This window comes from Meriones unguiculatus (genome assembly GCF_030254825.1).
Source record: "Meriones unguiculatus strain TT.TT164.6M chromosome X unlocalized genomic scaffold, Bangor_MerUng_6.1 ChrX_unordered_Scaffold_30, whole genome shotgun sequence".
Classification (NCBI taxonomy): Eukaryota; Metazoa; Chordata; class Mammalia; order Rodentia; family Muridae; genus Meriones; species Meriones unguiculatus.
The window spans coordinates 3,131,632-3,153,980 of record NW_026843706.1 but is presented as its reverse complement, the minus strand read 5'-3'; the positions used below and the strand labels follow the sequence as shown (position 1 = coordinate 3,153,980).

Here is a 22,349-nt window from a genome sequence, read left to right as displayed (position 1 = left end):
ATCCTCAACTTCGTATGTAAAACTGTAAATGAAAAAATAATCACTCTGAGGTGTTACTTCTCACATATCACTACCAAATTCTCAAAAAGAGCTTGGCAATACATTGTTAGCAAGACTTTGGGAAAATGGACATTTTTACACTATTTGTGAAAATGTGTAATTCCTACAAAGAACACAGGAAGTTGGGCATAGTGGCTCAGGGTTGTAATCCTAGCACAAAAGAAGCTGATGTAGGAGGATCTTGAGTTCAAAAATAGCCTATACTACCTAATGGGTGCCTAAGTATAAAAGAAAAAACAAAAACTCAGAGCTTAAGAGATGGATTAAGGGCACTGGTTGTTAGGATCCAAGTTCAATTGCCAGCACTTATAAGATAGCTCACAAATCATCTGTATAACTCTAGTTCCAGGTAATCATATGGCCTCTGTGGGCACTAAGCATACATTTGGTGCAGACATACATGCAGACAAAACACAAACAAAAATAAAGATGAAGCTGGAGAGATGGCTTGACATTAAGAAAAATTGTTGCTATGGCAGAAGACCCAATTCAGTTCCCAGCCCCACATGGTGGCTCACAAATATCTGTAACTACAGTCCCAGGGGAGCTAATGCCTGCTTCCGACCTACATGGGCATCAGACATTCATATGGTACACATACATATATACAGGCAAAATACTCCTACACTTGAAATAAATTTTTAGAAAGGACTTTTAAAATAATTTTAAAAGTTTTCATGTACACCTCAAACCTAGGATTTTCCCTAAGCAAGGCAGAGTTATTGGATGTGGTACTATTTAAAATAATAAATTATTGAAAGTAAGTTTTCTTCCAAGAAGTTTGTTGTAATGAGTTAATACTTATACCATGAAGCACCTGCATGATGACTTTACAGCTATATACACATAAACGTGAAAAAATTCTACATGCTCTATGTATCACAATAGAGTGATTTTTCAAGATACCTTGCTATTCATAAAAAAAGACTTTCTACAGATACACATACACAAAATTCTTGGTAAATAACCACCCCCCAAAAAGTTGTTCAAGCAAAAACTTGGACACAAATGTTCAAAGTTGCAGTAAGGACAATAAACAAAATATGGAAACAACACAGATACATATCAACTAATGAAGAGATAAAATGTGGTATATACAATTGCATAATATAGTATTCATTCATAAAAAAGTACTAGCACATGCTATAACATGAATGAAATTAACAACCTTATGCTAAATCAAAGAAGCCAAACCTAAAAGGTCAATTATATGATTCCATTTATATGAAATGTCCTAATAGAATAAGCAAATCCAGCGACAAAACAGATAAATGGCTGCCAAGCACTGAAGGAATACTGGGGAGTAACTTATTAATGATTACTGGACTTGCACCTAAAATGAAGATATTCTGAAATTAGATAGTGAAAATGGCTGCATACGCTACAAATTTACTACAAGTCATGAACAGTATATTAATGTATTTTCCATATACCTGGACTATGAAAACTGTAGGACATTTGTGAAAATTTTAAGAAGAATTACAAACAGGTCTTTAGGTTTTCATTGACATCATTTAGAAAAATTTTTAAACGCCAGGTGGCAGCACACATCTTTAATTCCAGCGTTTGGGAGGCAGAGGCAGGCAGAGCTCTGTGACTTAGAGGCCAGCCTGGTCTACAAAGCTAGTTCTAGAAGAGCCAAGGCTATACAATGAAACCCCATCTTGAAAAAACAAAAAGATTGAGTACAGAAAGGTCAACACAGTTGTGAATAAACAAGAAAAGCTTCATAAGAAAGCTTTAATCTCACCACTATAGGTTAGTAGGCTTTATACAGAAATACAGGAAGAAAAAGACTGTAAATAAATATTGATGCAGAATTTTCCCACAGTTTAGTGCTGGCTTTGGTTTACTGTGCTCTTATTTATATTTACTGGGATGTAGTTGATCTATTTTTCTACCTTTGTGGTATACAAGCCAACCTATGATGAGGTATTTTCAAAGAACGTTTACTAGGCAAAACTCTAACTTTTTTGTAAATTTTAAAGTAAATTATTGGATTCTATTTCCCTTCCTAAGCTCTTGTGATCTTACCAGGCTTCTGACAAAAGGTATTGTAACAATGGAGAGCTGTAGCTATATGGTAGTGTAAAATATGCAGTAAAATTTTCTAAGACTAGCTGTTATCTAGAATGTCAAATCTCTTCACTGGTATCTAATCAAGGAGAGAGAATAAAGCTGAGTATGGTGGTGCACACCTGTGATCTCAGCACTGAGAAGCAGGGGCAGGCGGATCTCTGTGAGTTCAGGGCCAGCCTGGTCTACAAAGTGAGTCCAGGACAACCAACACTACACAGAGACACCCTGTCTGGGAAAAAAACAAAAAAAAAATTAAAAAGGGAATAATACATTCATGGAAACACAATGATGGTTTCTTCACTCAAGAAGTACTGAACACTTTCTAAAATCTAGACAGAAGATAGGATGAGGTCAAGATGATACAATTAACAACACTGCCATAACTCAGGCATAGCCTCTACACCTCAGCAACAAAGAGCATATCCATTTCCCAGATCTGACTACTCCCACAAGATTCTAGGAAGAAACAACCAATTCCAGGTTTGTGACAGAAGAGTACAAGATAAGCCTGAAATACCATTTTGGCCTTAAAACATTGTCTAGAATGTTCAAAGACTAGTAGGATCTGTCAAAATGATGCTTAAAGGGACTCTAAATCTAAACCTCAAAGGGAAAAATGAGAGGCTGGGGAAATGGCTCAGTGAGAAAGACCACTTGCTATGAAAGTAAGATTACCTGAGTTCAAACCTCCAGCACCCTAGTAATAACTGGGTGTGGCCTTACATGCCTGTAACCCCACTGCTGATGGACAGGTGAGTGGATTCAAGGAGTTTCCTGAATGGCCAGCACAGACAAAACCAGCAGACTTCAGTCTGGTGAAGAGTGAAAAGGGAAGATCCCCAATGTCGTTCTTTGGCCACTGGCACACTCACCCACACACATGCGCTCAGCAGCGCCACCACATACTATCAGGAAACTGATAGTGTGGTTCTTAGGAATGCACAGTTTTGAAGGGATAATATAAAAAAACAGAGAAGCTGGGTACAATGATACCCTTAGTACTTAATAAACACATGAGACTAAGGCAGAACAATCACTTGAGTTCAAGAGTTTGATATCAGCCTGAGCAACATAGCAAGACCTTATCTCAAAAGGTAATTAAAAGGGTAATTTAAAAATAAAATAGGATTACCAATAGCTACTCAAAATATTGGGTGAACTTTGTGAAGAAATGGGATATATACAATATATATGGCTTAATATCACCCTGTATCTGCATAATTACAAAGGATGAAAGAAAGTTTTGCAAGTGATCTGACATTATTATCTTAACCAAGAAACCAAAACTATAATAATAATGGAATGAAAGACATGAGAACGAGAACGTCTCCATTCCATATCAATCTTGCAATACTTTTTACTGTTGCCAAAATATATAACTTGAACCTAAACACAAAGAAGCAAGTAGGAAAATCCAAGATTTTGGGATGTTCAACTAAAAAGCCAGCCTTTTAAGTTTTAATATGAAAAACAAAAAGAATGAGAAAAATCGTGGTACAGATGTTCAATACAAAATAAGACCAAAGAGTGAAAGACATAAAACTAAAGTAGATTCTGCATCTTAAAAAGTTATGGGAACCAAGGAGATGGCTCAGCAGGTGACAGCACTTGCTGAGCAAGCCTGACACCCTCAGTTTGTCCCCTAGAATCCAGGGTTTGTTTGTTTGTTTGTTTTAAATATGAGATGGGTGGTACACATCTATAATTCCAGCACTCCTAAATGCTGGAGGGTAAGATAGGAGAAGCAACTATGCTGGAGTTTAGCTCACCTAGACTTTTATAGCAGGACATCAACAGAACAAAAGAGACCATGCCCCAAAGCAAGGTGGAAGGAAAGAAGCAATTCCAAAAATCTCTCTGACCTCCAAATGCATATTGTAACATACAGACATGTCAGTACACCCCTCTCCTTCCATCCTTCTCCCTCCCCCTCTCTCTCCATCCCTGTCATAATAAATAAGTAAACAAATATTTTTTAATTATACAAGATATTGTTGAGCTAAGTAGAAAATTTTTCCTAAAGACAACATGTTAGACAATACCATGACAATGGTGTTGTAGCTAAGCAGACAAGCATCTTTACTCTTAGGAAGCCACTACTGAAGTTCAAAAAACTCACCAAAAAGCCACACAAGGTGGGGTATGCCTGTAATCCTGGCACTCTAAGAGGCAGAGGAAGATGGATCTCTGTGAGTTCAAGGCCAGCCTGGTCTACAAAGCGAGTCCAGGACAGCCAAGGCTACACAGAGAAACCCTGTCTCGAAAAACAAACAGAAAAAAAAAAAAAACCTCACCACAAAAGTCTCTATATATGTGATTAGGAAAAGAGAAAGAAAGTGAATGTACAAAATGTAATCCAAAGTGAGGGTTATATCATTTAAAATTTCAATTAAAGCAAAATGATTCCCCAGCAGACTCTTTCTTTTGGACACAGCAACACACTATCACCTATGCAATGCTATCATCTACAAAATTTACTATTGACAACCACACTATCAGGTTAACAGCTACAACAAAAGCTGTTTTAAGGAAGTTTACAGTTTAGTGTTGGGCTGCCTTCATAGCTATCCTGGGACAAACACTGGACAAGCTAAACCTTGTTTTTCTACTATACAATTAATAAAGTGCTAATATTCTAGGTATATCACCTCAGTAGGAATTAAAAGACATAACTTATTATTGCATTCCTCAAAATCTCCAATTCTAAAATTACTAAAGAACTAAAAATGTTAAAGTACAAAATCAAAATGTTTGGATAATAAGGACATAAAACTTATTTTCCTGCTGAAATTTTTGCTACTTACATGTAATTTTCTAACCAACTTTTTCTCTATTAGAACATATTCTCAAAGGCAGACTGTATCATAATACCAAGTCATTTCAAACTTTAGACAATTCTTCAAATCAGAATTTTTCAAAACAAAATGTAGGTACCTTTTCCACAGGTGTCAAGTGCATCATCTTCTATGTCATCATCAAAAATCTCCCTGCCATCTTCCACATAGCCTGTACCATCTAGAAAAATAAAAGTTAACACTGGAATCAAGTTTCTAAAAGTTGCCAAAAGCTGGCATGGTGATATAACTATGAAGTCTCAGCACTCAAGAAGCTAAGGCAGGAGGATTTTCAAGTTTGAAGTCAGCTGGAGTTGCAAAATGATGTTGAGACCATCCTGGGCTACAATGAAAGCCTGTCTCAAAGTAACAGAAAGTAAAGTGAACAATAATATTTTATTCATGGCCGAAAACTTACTTTTAAATTTGGTAGAATTCTGCTCAAACAAGTGTTGGAAAATATATAGCACCCATACAGCAAATGTAGTGTCAAACCCCACAAATTTAGCTAGGTGAGCTAGAGAAGTGATCTGACCAACAGGGTCAAAAGCTTTGCCACAGACTTCTTTATAGCCATTTTGCTCTACAGGAGAAAAAAAAAAAAAAGCAAGCAGCCCTAAAAGCACCCTAATTTCCAAGAAAAAAAAACAGGCACACAGTTGACCCCTATGATACAAGTAGGAGTCACAAAGTCTTCATCTCCTTTGTCTGGTCAGCATTCTTGTGCCAAGAAGTCAAAACCTATAAACAGGAACCACTAAATTTTATGCTAGAACAGTAGGATCAGCCTTCAAGGTGCTTTCTGTGGCTCCAATTACATCTCACATCTACAACCTGCTGCACTCTTCACAGAAACTCTGGAAGATAGTATCTTATCTCCATATCATAGGCAGAAAACTTGTGTCTTAGTGATATCAACTGACTTAACCAAGGGTAGTTGCAAAATGGAAAAGGCAGAACCTGAAGTTTATCCCTTAATTCCATAAGCTATGGTACTCTGTGCTGGATCTACAGATTAGAAGTTCCTCACTATTCTTCTTTTAGAGGGGACACTGATGATTGAAACTAAACACGTTCATGTTCTAAGGGATTTATTCTTGGGGATGTGCTTGTATTTTGTATTTTCTAAAGCAGTGGTTCTCAACCTTCCTAATACAGTTCCTTATGTTGTGGTGACCCCAACCACAAAATTATTTTCACTACTCCTTCATACCTGTAATTTTGCTACTGTTATAATCTAATGTAAATATCTGATATGCAGGTATCTGATATGAGACCCCTAAAGTGGTCATGACCCACAGGTTGAGAACTGCTGTTCTAAAGGATCCTCCAACCACCTTCCTATTTTTATGTTTCCTTGTCTCCAAATAACTAAGGAAATTCTAAACAAAAAATATGATCTTAGTAATATAATACTATGACAGTGTATGCTGACTGTCAACCAAACTGACAGGATACAGAAGCACATAGTAGGTAAGCCTCTGGGCATGCCTATGGGAGGTTATCTACTAAGGTTAACTGAGGTAGGTACACCCATCTTAAGTGTGGGCAGCACCACTCCATAGACAGGGTCTTTGGACTGAAAAAATAGAAGGAAGCAAACTGAGCACAGAGCATTCTTCTCTCTCTACTTCCTGACTACACTTCTACCCCCGTGCCTTCCCAAGAATGATGGACTATTGCCTCAAAGAGTGATCCAAATAAACCTTTCCTTCCCTATGTGGCTTTCATCAAATATTTTATCACAGCAAAGAGAAAGATAACTAATAAAAATGCTTCACATTTCCTCAGGCATAGCAAGTGCCCCTTATGACAATCAAGAAGTAACATAGTACCTAGCAGGCAATTTCCTCCCACATACCATCATCCACAATCCAGTCATCATCCTGACGTGCCCGAACCAGTTTTGAATACTGCTCTTCATCAACTTCTTCATAAACACTTGTGAGGTCTTCAACCTGCCATTAGAAAGTTTATGAAAAAGCTTCAAATGGAGTGAAAGTGTTAAACAATTCTGATTTAAAAAAAAAAATGTCAGATTGAAACTGGAATGGCAGCCTGATGGAATAGCTGCAACGAAATCATGAGTTCTGACATTCAACACCACTGCAGGGTTTTCCTTAAATAGACATCAATTAACTTAGTATTCCTTTTAGGTGGGTGTTAACATAAGATATTAAATGATTCCATTAGCATAATACACTTGTCACACCATCAATTACTCATCTACTCCATAAAAAACAAACTGAATTATAGCCAATTCTTCATTAGCTGCTTTGGGGATTGTTCACAGAATTTCTAGTCTTGTTTTTCCTACTCATAACAAATGCATAGGCCACATCCATTCGTCACTAACTGATGAGGACCCTACAAAGACACTAATTTTTGTAACGGTTCGGTTAACCAAATAAAATTCAAAGTATATACTTTACTCATCTCTTCTAAAAATGAACAAAACAAGTTCACTCTATAGTCTGTAGGCAAAGAAGAAATGGTTTTTGAGTGATCTCTTTGTTTTACCACTAATCCTCCCTAAATTTCAGATCTTAAAAGTGCATGGGGACCTAAATGGCAAGTCCAGTGAAAGCAGTGAATTGTCAAATCACACTGACCGCCTGACTGCCAGAGGATCTGAGCAACTTGACCTACAAATAAGAATCAAAGTATCAGACCATGCTCTAAACAGGTAAAGCAATAAATGGAACAGATGCACACCACTGTTGGAGCTACCCATGGTGATAAGACCCTGACCTGCCAGATTGAGAATATGGTAGACTGGCTATCGATAGCTTATAGATACCTCATTTAAAATTGCCCCCTCCAAGTCTGCCCCCTTTTTTTTTTTTAAAGGGAAACAACCAAATACACTAAAAAAACAAAACTAAGATCTTAGGAAAAGAATTGAACATGGGGCCTTGAGGGCCTAGCAGATAACAGCTAACTGGATTTCCACTACATAGAATAACTGTAAGATGGAGCTAAAGAGAGATGGATTATTGCTTAAGAAGATTGGAGTTCAGATCCCACATCAGATAGTTTAGGACCACCTATAACTCTAGCTCCAAGGGATCCAATATACTATTCTGGCCTCCTGGGGTATCTATATGCATGTGTGCAAACCCATAGGCAAACACACACAAACACATAATTTTCTTTCTGTGTTTTTTTTTTTCTTTTTTTTGAGACAAAAAAACCTGGAATCACTCTGTAGACCAGGCTGACCTGGAACTCACAGAGATCTACCTTCCTCTGCCTCCCCAAGTGCTGGTATTACTGGCATGCACCACAGCACCCAGCTACATAATATTTTTTAAAAGACACAAGGAAACTTTTTAACTCTATCTTCTGTGTGTGTCTTACTGAGAATAAAATCCTGGGCATTGCTCTTGTTAGGCAAGCACTCTACCACTGAGCCATATCCCCAATCCAGCAGACTATCTTAAAAAAATTTTTTTAAAGCCCAGTGCTATTGCTTAGCATGAACTTTTTTTCAGAGATATATATACAATTAATAATACCATGTATAAAGGACTCAGCCACATAATACCAAAATCTGAAATGCCCCCAGAGAAATCCTTTATTCTAATGCCTACATTAAGAAAGCGCCAGGCGGTGGTGGCACACTCCTTTAATCCCAGTAAAGGCAGGCAGATCTCTGTGAGTTAGAGGCCATTCTGATATACACAGTGAGTTCCAGGACAGCCAAAGCTACACAGAGAAAACCCATCCTGGAAAAAGAAAAAAAAAAAAAAAAAAACCAAAAAAAAAAAAAAAAAAAGGCTTTACTCCTGCTTGACTATACTTTTAGCAACTCTTTATGATCCTGTAGCTTCATTTAACTTGAATAGTGGCAAATGGCAAAATCCCTACAATATAGTTCAGGCCAGAGTTAAATAGTTAAATGTGAATATTCCCAAGCCAGATCACCTAGGTTCAAATATAAAGATTCTGCCACTAGGATCTCAGTAACCTTCCTGTGCCAAGCTACCTCATCTGTAAAGTAATGTTAATCATACTTTCTATTTCACATGGTCACTAAGAAATAAAAAGCATATTGGTAAAAGCACTTAGAATGGTGTGTTAACTCAGAAAGTATATTAGTTGCTATTATCTTCTAGTATTTGTTTATCTCTTCCCAGTCTATACAATAAAGATACTCAGGAGTGTGGAAGGTGAGGCTAGACAATGCTGTGCTTTCTAATTTTGACCTACAGGCCATAAACAGTTTTAAAAAAATAACAGCCAAGAGTATCCCATTCTATCTTTCCAAAAGGAAGGCCCAAATTTCTAATGCCACACCCCTAGCAAATGAACGTAAGAACAATTCTAAGAAGGTACTTAGCTACACTACTTAATATCATAAAAGTAAAAATACTATTCATCTCCCTTAAGCAAAGGGACACTCAGTATGCTAAGTAAGGGAAAATACAGGTACAACTACTTTCACTTAAAATGGTATGCAAAGATGCTTATAACAATTCTGAAGAGTCTAGTGCCCTCCAGAATCTGCAAATCTACCTCATGCCCACATTTGTACACTATTATGTTGTAAGAAGCATGAGACAGTATTTCTACGTACTAGGAAAACTGAGGCATTTTAATTGTAAGTTTGAGACTACCATGAGCCATTTAGTGAGCACCAATCTCAAAACACAAAGGGAAAAAGGTCTAGGTCTCAGTGATAAGAGGTAGCCTCCCTACTCAGAACAAAAAAATCCTCAATATTTCTAATGGGGTGATTAAGATGACAAAGAACTGCCTACAGGCTATGAATTAAATGAAACACAGAATTGAAACAGTACTTACTTCATATTTACACTTCTCACCAGCTTTAGCCTTTTTCAGTCTCTCTAAAGCTTCTTGATGTCCTTTCTTTGATTTTTTTTCTCGACGAGTTCTTGAAGCTACAAAACTCCCTGAATCTGACACAGCTGAAAAAAAAAATGAGTTTTTGAGATGTTATAAAATTACTAGCCATCTTCCCTCAAAACCAAAGGATTGTTTCTAGACAATAATAACCAAATGATTATTTTTACAATCCAAAATTATTCACAAAGCTCATGGATAAATATGAAGATCCTGTGACTCTTCAGAAATTTCCTCTAACTTCGAGTTAAAAGAGCTGAAGCCAGTTGTTCACTTCTCTGTAGCTGTGATGAAGCACTAACCACAAGGGTATGAATGATGAATGGCATCCTTTAATCCCAGCACTCCTGGAGGCAAAGGCAGGTGGATCACTGTGAGTTGGAGGCCAGCCTGGTCTACAAAGCAAGCCCAGGACAGCCAGAGCTAAAGAATGAGACCCTGTCTCAAAAAAAAAGTCCAAGAAAATAATAATACCACTGACCATAAGCAACTTGGAGGATTTATTTCATCTTAATTCAGGGAAGGAATCTTGAGTCAGGAACAGAAAAAAGAAACATAAAGGAATGAATGCTACTTACTGATTTCCTCTCAAAATCAGTTACCTTTCTTATATCTCCCAGGGCTACCAACCCAAGGTGGCATATCCCACAGTGGACTGGGCCCTCACAATCAAGAAAATGCCACCACAGACTCGCCTACAGGTCAATCTGATGGGAAGGCATCAGATTTTCTCAAGAGGTTCTCTTTTCACAGATGACCTTACTTTGTGTTAAAGTTAAAACTAAGTTCTAGTCTTCCCCTAGAAACAGGAAAATCTCAAAATCATGTACCAAAAAATTGAAAGATGGATATCAGACTTAACATTTCCATCAGAAAAAAACAGGCCATGAACAATCCAGTGAGTCATAAGAGGAGAATTCATTTGGTGTTCCCTTAATCAAAACAAAAGGACTTAAATAGCATGCATTCTTTGCAGAGCACAAAATGCTATGAGACAGAGACCAAAAAGATGGAGTCCCTAAATTTACAAAAACATGACAGATGAGGAGCAAGGAGCTCTCAAACAATGTTAAATAGCGTATGCCCTAATAGAGGTATACAGGAAGCCCCTGGAATGTCAGAGGAAAAAAAATAGCAGGAGCAATTTCAAAAGAGGGCTCAGAGGATTGACAGTCTAAGAGTGCAGTAAAAATTCACAATGGTTGAAATGCCTTTTTGTCAAAATTACTGAAATACCAGAAGACCTTAGTGCTCACTCACTCAATTTTTGACTCATCTATGTTTCTGCATTACAAACTGCCCCCCCCACACACACTTTATCCACAGAGTTAAGATTTTCATACACATGGTGAATGATCAAATCAACAGTGCTGCCTGGCAGCCAGGAGTTTAGGCTCAGCATGACTGCCACATACGCCTGTGAAATTGAGTGTTTTATTTTTATATTGATTAATTTAGTAAAAGGAGTAATCACAAAAAAGGAGACACTGATAAGAGGCATCCTAAAAACATCCTCGCTGGTTTATGACATTAAAGTGTTTGACTAAGTGTATGACTGAATCAGAAAGAATGTGTACCCAATTTTGGCAATAAACTGCTAAGAACTGTATCTTAAAGGTAAAGTGTAATTAGATATATTATTATCTCCGTAGCTTTCTGGAAATGGAATCTCTGTAACATCTCAGTCTATTGTTTAACATTCACATTTGACTTTTAAATACATTTTCAGAAAGGCATTAAGAGAAAATTGAAGAATGCTGATATTTGATGACAGTCACAAAATCTTGGGTGTCATTGAAATTATTTATAAAATCTTGAGTAGGCCTAGATGAAAAGGGTTCAGAGATTATTGGGCATGATATTAAGAATGAATTCTGTGTATTTAAGACCTGTACACCCCACAAACTCTCTAGATATTAAAATACAATTGACTCCACAGGCAACACTGTACATGACACAAAGTTTGAGATATAAATACAAATACCTTGTCCCCAAGTTTATCACAGTCAAGTAACATAAAAGAACCTAAGACTATGCTCAGAATATAAAAATAGTGCCATGGAAGAAGTAAGAATGCAGTGGAAATGGAGAGAACCATTCATTTTGCACAGGAAACTGAGGAAGGTTTCACAGGATGTCTCCAACAAGCCTAGAATGTGGGGTAGAATTTCAACATCACAAACAGGATAAAAAGTGACAGAAACAGCTGGGTGTGGTGGCACACACCTATAATTCCATCACTCAGGGAAGCAGAGCCAGGTGGATCTCTGTGAGTTTGAAGCCAGCCTGGTCTACAGAGTGAGTTCCAGGACAACCAAGGCTACGCAGAGAAACTTTGTCTCAAAAAAAAAAAAAAAAAAAAAGTGACTAAAACAGATAAAGAGACCTAAGCCAAATTACAATGAAATGAAAATGAAAAGTGTATCCAGAAACTGAGAGAAAGCCAGTGTGGAGGCTAATTTCTTTGTAAAGAATACACAGCAAGTAGGACAATCTAGAGTCTAAATTCTAGACATTATGGAACAAATGCCCCAGTTTTGCAATTTAGTGGGTGATATGAGGAACATTAGTCAGCCAGTTAAGCAGTGAACAGCTATCTTATTTTTTTTTTATTTCACTTTTTTTTTCTGAGACAGGTAACGAGGCTGTCCTTAAATTATGATCCTCTAGCCCCAGCCTTCAAAGTGGCTATGTGCTGTAGGTATGTGCCTCAATTACAGGCTCACCTTGTCAACCTGCCCAGTATCTGAAACTAAGAAATTCTCTCCTTGTGTCTTGAGGGTTCAGAGTCTTTGACCAGCTATAGTGGCTGTTCCTGCAAGTGAGTATTCCTTCCCAGATGCCTTATAGCTAAAGCTATAAGCATATCAAATAGTCTATCAATGACAAACAAGGGCTCAGATTTTAAACTGGAAGCTAATCTTCCCAAGAAGGAAATAGGTATTAAGGAAGTATTTTAAAAATAATAAATAGTAAATTTTACAGAACTGAAAATGTAAGGCCAATATAACTCAAGGTATAAACTGTAATATCTGAGTATCTTGCCATATTTATCAATGACTTCCTCTCCGGCCCAGTTTTGTGGCATAGCAGTTATCAGTTTCTGGCTAAGTAGCCTCCAAAGTGGATTTCCAGTTCTACAAGATCTCTGCAAACAACATGGCACTCTAATAAATTTGTTTTGTTTAGAGGAACTGGAGTTGGTTTCAGGAATTGTAGTGTTTCCTGAGGGAACCACTGTATGCCTTTTTCGATCATTAAACACCCAATCTCTTTCATACACAGTAAGAGTTAGTCATGAAAAGGGGCAAATACATCTTCCCCCATACAGCTGTAGGAATTAAATAAGAATGGCTATCTTATTTTGTACTTAGGAATACAGGAGATATTAGGTATGCATATGTGAATACATATTCGTGTGTATGTGTGCATGCTTTCGATTTCCTGTGCCTGTGTGTGTGTAGTTGTAGGATAATCAAACACATCTGCACATACATGCACTCCACACATCACCTAGCCAACACTTTGGCTTGTCTTCAGAAAGCAAAAATAAAGCAGTTTCCTCAGGGAAGTCTCAATGTGGCACTACACATGACTGTTTACTTTCTCCACTCTATGAAGACAGAAGCTCTATCCATTCTACCCATCATGCTAATGCCAGAGCCTGGCAGAATGCCTATGCCTAGTACCAACATAATAAATATTTGCTGAACAAACCAATACACCAGGTTTTTGTTTTAAGCTTTGAAAGGCTTTCTATACACAACAAGTAATTACACATCTTGCTATTTTTTTGCTGCCACTGTCCAAGTGTTCCACCTTCCAACACACACACACACACACACAAACACACACACAAAGCCTGGGCTTTATTTAAAACAAAACAAAACAATTTCTCTAATGCTGTGTAAGTTAAGTTAGCAAAAAGGAAAAATAAAAAAAAAAAGAGTAGCAAGAGGAAAAAACACAAAGATTCAATATTGTTTTCAAATCACCACTTGGAGTACCCACCCTCCCACAAAGCAAGCAGAGACCTTCACCTGCAGCAGTCTTTCACACAACAATCTTTAGGTCTGCTCTAAAGGAAAAATTCCAGTCACAAGTTCCCAGCAAATACTTAATCAACACCATGACTTAAGAGCTTTCTCAAGATTGCACAGTATCCTCCAAAGAGTGATTTCTTGATGTTCACAGATGGAGTACAGTTTTTTAAGGTGAAGAAAGGGCTTAGAGGCAAATCACTGATAGGGGCTGCAGACTGTTCATGTACTCACATCCTACATCCCATTTGTAATCCAAGCTAGTCGACTCTCCAAAATAATTTGTCTTCAAAAAGAGAGAGAGAGACAGACAGAAAGGCTAAGAAAATTGAAACCTGTGATTTAAAACTAGCTGAATGTAAAGGAAACTGATTAGGAAGCAAGATCTCATTAATGGCGATGCACACTGAATGACAGGACATGTGACACCAGGCTAAGAAAGTGTCTGATTTTAAGTTAGAACTGAAGTTAAGTCACACTTCAGCTGAACACCGCTTAAAATCAGAAATCAGACAAGGCCATCTGCATTTTTGAATTCTACTTTGGGAAATAAAAGATTACCACTCACAAAACGCCTGATGTACAGGGCATCCGAAATGCTACTCAACTGATAATTTTTTTTTTCACAAACTTCGCCCAAAATGATTAGATTTGAATATGCAGCACTTGAAGAACTTCCCATAGACTCTGAAAAATTCTTAACATAGAAAAAACAAAATGCCTTTGTATCTAGTGACAGCACTTCCAGCTCTCTCCTCAGTTACAGTGCTAACAATTTCCCTGGGACTTCCTAGATACGGAGGCACACGCATGCTCCATCCCAGCCCTCAAACCGACAAGCTTCGAAACCGTTCCAGCCAAGAGAGCAAAACCATGAAGTTTTAACCCGCACGTGCGTGTGACTTATCAAAGAAAACGAAAATAGCCAATGAGTGTGGAGCTTGTCACAAGAAAAGACACCCCCCCCACGCACACATCCAACAAAAATCCTTCAGTGGGCGACCCGGTAGGGAAGACCCGTCCCACACCCTTAGGATCTCCGCCCAGAACGATTAAGGTCAGCGGCCAAACAGACCTGAGGGGCGTTCCAAGAACGTTCCACCTTCTGAAGAATAAAAAAGCGGAGACCCTCCTCTCCCCTCACGCATGTCGCGACCCCTACATTCCCAACAAGGTGCCCTGAGCACGGACTCGACCCTCACCGCTTGTTCCAAGTTCACAATCATCGCCGTGGACTGGCGCCATGGTCCGAAAGTCTCCAGATTCCGCGCCAACCAGCCCGAAACTGGCGCGGGGACCGAGATAGGCGCCAGTACGAAAGCCAATCAGAGTCTCAGAAGGCTGCGGACTTCCTTCCGGAAGACCATTGACGTGCAGCGCCGCGCCATGCCCCGCCCCCGGCCTTCCCGCGGGAGCCTGTTTGGCGCCCTGTGATGACCCCCAAGGAAAAGCGGGAACCTCTGCGAGGACTGGAGAAGGAAGCGGTCGGGCGCTGAAAAGAAGCCTCCTGAAGACACTGCGCAGGCGCGTGCACGCTATTTAAAAATCTGAAGGATGCGTGGGAAAAGGGGTTCTCTGGTCATGAGAGATGATTTTCTGGGAAAAGAAATGCGGGCGGGCGTAAAAAGGAAGGGCAGTCTCTATCAGTCTCTGCTGTCTGTCTCTTCCTCCTCTTCCCCCAAGGGAATACACAGAATGATTCTTGCCCAGTACCTTTTCTCTTTGAATGTGAGTATCCACAAAAACATATTTCACAGCCTAAAAGTATATGCATCGTCTTAAGCAACTGTCTAAAGTGACAGCCTCCAAAAGCAACGATCTGACCTCATGACTCCTGATGTGATGCATTTAGAAAAAAAAAAAAAAATAACAAGATGACTTTTGTAGCTTGGGTTTGTTTGGGTTTGTTTTAGTTGCTGATATTTTTTTTAAGATAGTTGTTGACAAAAAAAAAAAAAATACAACTCTCACCTCAAAGGGACAAGACAAGGGGCAACTTACCAGTACACTTTACTCTTGGGAGGCTGAGACAAGACAATGGTATCTTTGAGCCAAAAATGTACTAAATTTGAGGCCAGCTTGTGTTACAGAGGAAGTCAATGCTTCACAAAAGAAAGAGAGGTGGATAGAGGAAAGGTTTAATCATAACATCAAAAAGATGAAATAATTGTGAAAATGAAAGATGGGAAGTGTTTAATAATATTTCAGATTAGAAATAGCAAAGGGTAAATTGATTTGTACATACTTAATTGCAACAACATATCAAATATTCAGGTATATTAAATTCATAAGCAAAATATGTATTTTGCTAAGATGATTGACTTATAAATACTTTCTGTTTATAATTCTTTTTTTTAATATTGGGAGGATTTAAAGCTCAGAGTCAGGCTTGGGGTTTGAGTCATAAAATGTTAGATAAGTGAACTAATTCCAGATATCTGAGTTTCTTCTTTTGTACATTTTCTCTACTTATCTATGGAATTCTTGTGAAATTCAATTGAAATAATATCTGTACAATTTCATTTAAATCCCATCATCTGAGCCAGTGTGCAAATGTGCTTGCTGCTCAGACTGACTATCTGAGTCTGATCTTCCACAAGTTTTCCTCAGAGACACACACACTCATACATGCATACATACATGAGCACAAAATAAGTAAATGAAATACATATTTTTTTCAAAATTAAAGATCCCACCATCTGAGCTGGTTGCAATGGCACATGCCTCTAATCTCAGCACTCCATTTGCTGAGGCAGGAGGATAATGAGTTACAGGCCATTCTAAGCTACATAGTGAGAGTCTGTCTAAAAATAATTTCCTCCATCTAAAGGACAGCTAATAAATAATTTTATGAAGGTGTTATTATCAATGTAACCATGTAACCAAAAGAATGTAACTGTCAAAATTATGAAATCAAGTGTTTCAACTAGCAAAAACGTTAGTTAATACATTTGATTATGATAAGTATATTGGTGCCTTACACACACTGATCTTCCTAACTACCCATGTGGAGACCAGGCAAGAAATCTATGTTCTTCCTTCTTCTTAGTAATAGAACATAAATTTTCAGCTGAGTACATTGATAAGAGGAAGAATGACTGTAATTTCCAGGCTTCCTTAACCAAAAAAAAAAAAAAAAAAAAAAAAAGAGGCTAAACTATTTAACAAATGTCTAGATCTCAAAACACATGTGATAACATGTGATATCACTAGGGAGTACTGGGAAAGAAGGCTGCTTAAAGGAACTAGGTACTTTTAAAAGTATTTTATTTACTTTCTTTTTTTTCCACCTTCTCTTTTTGTCACTTCCTGCAACACAGATTTGATGGATGAGGGTACTGAGGCTGTCTTGGGTCATGAAAGGAAAGCCATACACTGAAATTATGGAACAGAATGGTGAGAATATGGATCCCTAATGTCTACAAAGCCATCATTAACACCCTTAAGCTAACTAACTCCAGACTGCTACATGAAAGAGAAGTAAACAGCAAACTTATTTAAGGGCACTATTTTTGAGTTTCCAATTATATTTAACTAAACCTATTTCTATAAAATATACTTTTTAAGGGGCAGGGAGGAGACCAGGGAGGGAGTGTGGGGTTGGGGAGGGAATGAGGGAGCGGGATACAGCGGGGACACAGAGTTAACAAAATGTAACTAAAAAGAAAAATAAAATTAAAAAAAAATATATATATATATATATACTTTTTACTTTCACTTTTCCTTACTTATTAAAACTTATAACCCCACCTTTTTTTTTTTCCTGACAGGGTTTCTCTGTGCAGTCTTGGGTATCCTGGACTCAATTTGTGGACCAGGCTGGCCTTGAACTCACAGAGATCCACTTGCCTTTGCCTCCCCGAGTGCTGGGATTATAGGTATGTGCCACCATGCCCAGCTCCCTTTTTGTTTTTAATAGCCCATCAAGTCTAATTTGTGCTCTCCATTTATCCCTGGGTGTAGAAGCCATCCATTGCACTGTTGTTGACCTACCAGTGGCTATACCCTTAAATAATTGACTCTCCCTGCCTCAGAAGCCATCAACTGAGCATAGCTCCTCAGTTAGCGGTGGGAGTAGTAATAAAAGTCTTCACCCACATCAAGGAAGCTTCTCTTTACAACAGATGGAGACTACTACAAAAAAACCACAACCAATAACAATGAAGAATTGTGGAGCCCAGTCCCAATGGATATATCTAAAAAGGAAAAAAAAAGGAAAATGAAATTATTTTATTCTGCATTCAGAATAATTTGGAAGTGGACAGGCATTATTTTATCTATCTATCTATCTATCTATCTATCTATCTATCTATCTATCTTCAAGACAGTGTTTCTCTGTGTAGCCCTGGCTGTCTTTAGACCAAGCTGTAGCTCTGTAGACCAGGCTGGCCTTGAACTCACAGCAAATTGCCTGCTGCTTCCTCCCCAGTTCTGGGATTAAAGGTTTCCTGAGTGGTGGAATTAAAGGCATGTGCCACTACCCCCTGGCAACTTACATTCCTTTAAAATGTATATTTGTAAACCCGAGGGAAATCACTAAGAAGTTAAAAAATACATTAGATCCAGCACTAAAGGAGGAAATAAAAAAGAACCATGTGAACTTCTTTATTAAAGCAGAAAACAAAACAATATATGCAGTGAGGGTTATGAGTGGCTGAAAGCACATGTGAAAACTGTCAATATCACCAGTCACCTGAAGAGTGTATGTTAAGATTCACAATGGGATATTAATATGCACCACTAGGAAGAAATTTAAAATAGAATTCGACGGTACTGTTGAGGATGCATAATGACTGGATCCCTCACATTGCTAGGAGAATGAAAAGTGGTTCAACCACCTTGAAATTAGCAGTTTATTTTAAAGATAAACATGTATTTACCAGAGAGCCCATGCTTTAAGTTTTTATCCAAAAGAAATATAATATGTTTGCAAAAATGTGAGTATGCATAATTATAAAAATAGAGCACACACAGGTTAGTATTTATCCATGTCTAAGGTCAACATGCTACCATTGGGAGCTACTAGCTAAAGTGTCCATACATCTGTGTCTACATAGAGCTTGGCTGATTATTTCTAAACTGAGAAAAGAGCATGTGGACTCTTTCTGCATTGTTTCTTACACCTGCATGTGAATTTACAATCATCTCTAATTAAGAAGTTTAATTAAGAATTTAGGGAAATGTACAACCTGCAAAATTCAAGTAAGTCATTAGGAATGTGCCTACTAAATCAAAAGGTCCACGTATCCTGAGTAGTTATCAGTGAGTGCAACTAAACCTTGATTATTTGTGGCATTTATTATTTATGGAGAATGAGACTAAAGGTCAATCAAGAAGTAATGTTTCCTGTGGATCTAATAATAACATATATATTCTGAAGGTCATCAAATATATATACATCTATGGAACTTTTCAGCAGATTTACATTTAAAGTTATGTTTGACATGCATCTTTCTCTCCTTTTAGCACCTTTTGTTTTCTGTTTCTAGGATAATCTTTTAAAGCAAATGGTTTTACATATATATATATCCAGACTAAGGGTAGTAAAATACAAATGGTCTTTACTGCTGAAAGGACAAGATTAACACAAAAAGGCAATAAATGATTGACTGTTTGCACTGAAAGTAATTTTTATTTCCAAATCTTAGACTCCAGAAATCCTTGCAGACTCAATTCTTTTGATGACAGATGCTTATCAACAGGAGTGAGATCTTTTGTAATATTTCTAGTGAAGTTACTGCTGACCTGGCATGAAATCTTTCCACAAACCCAGTTATTATTCAGTCTACAGGAAGCCACAGGAGTGAATAACATGAGATATAGGTAAGAATGAACCCTTCCTTAAGGTAGGAGGTAGGCCCAAGCACTTGGTTGGCAGGATGTTTCCCTCCAAGTTACCCATCCCATTGAAGTTTAGCAGTGCTCTATTAAGGATACTTGATCCCAGCATTGACTGCATATGGACATCTCATCCTTAAAAGGTCTGGCATTTGAAAGAACCACCCAGATAATTCAAATTTGTAGCTAGGCTGAGACCTGCTGCTTCATAGAGTACTGGTCAGGTGTAATTTCTGAAACCTTCATGTTGCCTTTCTCTTCTGAAATGCATATTAACCATCTTTGTTAACCTTGTTTAAATTTTGCATTAGGTTTTAAAAGTTGCATGTCCTTATTAGTATGTGTGGTGTGGTGTGATATGGTGGGGTGGGGTGTAGTATGTTTGTGTGCAACACAGTATGCATATGGTGATCAAAGGACACATATTGGAATCAGTTCTCTTCTGCTGTGTAGGTCCTAGGGATGAAGCTCAGGTTGTCAGGCTTAGCAGCATGCATCCTTATCTGCTGAGCCATCTTATTGCCCTATCTGGTAACTTGAACACTTTCTAGATGGCTTCTAGTTTTCCATTTCTGAGTGGTAATTTTCCCTGATGGTTTAGGAGGTTTTGTAACATTAGTACTGATATTTAGGGGACGTTTTATTTAGAGTGACATTGCATATTCACACAATGATCCAAGGCCCTCTTATCACAGATCTTTTTTTTTAAAGATCTAATTATTTATTATGTATACAATTTTTTGCCTGCATGTGTGCCTGCATGCCAGAGGAGGGCACCAGATCTCAATAGAGATGATTGTGAGCTACTATGTGGGTGCTGGGACTTGAACTCAGGACCTCTGAAAGAGCAGCCAGTGTTCTTAACCTCTGAGCCATCTCTCCAGCCCCCACAGAAGATCTTTTGACTGGTCAATAATTCATTCTGGTTCACTTACAAGCATTGAGTAAACAGAGGTCTGTAAGAGAGGAGGACCAAGGACATTATATATCACTAGCTCTGGGGAAAGGATACAAATGCATTGGCTAAATGGCTAAAATTGACTGTATTAAAAGTGTTTCTCAAAGACAGTTAATTTTCCTTCTATATTCTTGGTTATGTTAATGATGTTTAGTTAAGATGTATATGACGTGGTGAGGGTGATCCTGTCACTTGGGAGGTAGAGGCAGGTTGATCAGAAGTTCAAGGCCAGTCTAGGCTATAAAACAAACAAAAAAACACAACTAAAAAAAAAAAAAAAAGAAGAAGAGCTATTTCATAGGAAAAAAAAATCTCTTTCAGAAAGATATCTACATATCTACATATCTTTTAAAACATAAAATATATGTTTTAATTGTTAATCACTCAATTAATTAATTTAATTTTAATTTCACGGTCATCCCAATAAAATGGAATTTTCTGTTCAGAAGTAGCTGAGAGTTCTACATCCCAATATACAGGTAGCAAGAAGAGAAAGACACTGGGACTGGCTTGGGCAAAGCCCACCTCCAGTGACAAACTTCCACAACAATGCCATGCCTATTTCATCAAGGCCACATCGCCTAACCAGTCTCAAATAGTGGCATCCCCTGATGACCAAGCGTTCAAATACATGACCTTAAGGGGGCCATTATTATTCAAACCACCACAAAATCTAAACAGAGATGTCTCAAAAGAAGAAACTCAAATGGTTAATTAACACTTAAAGAAATGTTCATTACTCTTGGTTATCAGGGAAATGCAAATCAAAATGACTTTGACATTTCATCCTATTCTCCTCAAAAAGGCTAAGATCAATAATACAAGTGACAGCTCACTCTGGCAAGGATGTGGAGTAAAAGGAACACTCCCCCATTGCTAGCGGGAGTGCAAACTTATACAGCCACTATGGAAATCAGTATGTTGGTTCCTCACCAAGATGGAAATTGATCTACATCAAGATCCAGCTTAGACATATATTCTTAGACCTATACTCAAAGGATGCTTCATCCCACCACAAAGTCACTTGCTCATCCATGTTCATTGATGCTCTATTTATAGTAGCCAGGAATTGCAAACAACCTAGATATGCCTCAAGAGAAGAATGTATAAAGAAAATGTAATATTTACACAATGTAATATTACTCAGCTATTAAAAATGAAATTTGCAGGTAAATGAATGGAACTAGAAAAAAAAATCAGCCTGAATGAGGTAGCCCAGACTTAGAAAGATAAATATGGTATGTATTTACTTATATGTGGATGCTAGATGTTACATTAATAGAAACAAGCTATAATCTACAGAATTACCTAGGTTAGGTATAGAGTGAGAGACTAGGATAAAAGACAGATATCCCTAGGCAAGGGAAATAGAATAGATGGTTATGGATGGATAGGGAAGACTGAAATGGAGAATCAAGTGGGGAGGGCATGAGGGAAGGAATATGGGGAAAGACAGCTACAATTAAGGGTCGTTTGAGTAGTATGGAAACCTAATACAGTAGTAGCTTCCTAAAAAATAATACATCTATAAGATGGTATAAATAAAATTTCCAAATAATGAGAGAGACAGAGCCCCAGCTGAACATCTCTTGTCACTAAATGAAGTTTCCAATACCAGGACTGGGTTAAATCTAACTGAGTTGTTCGCCAAAGGGTTCCTATGGGAATCCCCAA

At 37.9% G+C, this 22,349-nt stretch overlaps 1 protein-coding gene and 1 long non-coding RNA gene across 2 annotated transcripts in view; one reads left to right on the top strand and one right to left on the bottom strand.

Moving 5' to 3' along the window:
* Positions 1–15,305, bottom strand: part of Pola1 (DNA polymerase alpha 1, catalytic subunit) — a 299,642-nt gene extending 284,337 nt beyond the window's left edge. Inside the window, exons 1-4 of the mRNA XM_060376744.1 lie at positions 15,082–15,305; positions 9,780–9,904; positions 6,835–6,931; positions 5,074–5,154 (exon numbers count right to left, since the gene is read on the bottom strand). Of these exons, the coding sequence (XP_060232727.1) occupies positions 5,074–5,154; positions 6,835–6,931; positions 9,780–9,904; positions 15,082–15,124 (346 nt within the window). The 5' untranslated portion in view covers positions 15,125–15,305. The remainder of the gene's footprint in view (positions 1–5,073; positions 5,155–6,834; positions 6,932–9,779; positions 9,905–15,081) is intronic.
* Positions 15,306–15,408: 103 nt separating this feature from the next.
* LOC132651493 (uncharacterized) lies at positions 15,409–18,358 on the top strand. The gene is made up of 4 exons (XR_009589130.1): positions 15,409–15,607; positions 17,200–17,275; positions 17,650–17,757; positions 18,004–18,358. It is a non-coding gene; the product is annotated as an uncharacterized LOC132651493 (long non-coding RNA).
* The last annotated feature ends 3,991 nt before the right edge of the window (positions 18,359–22,349 follow it).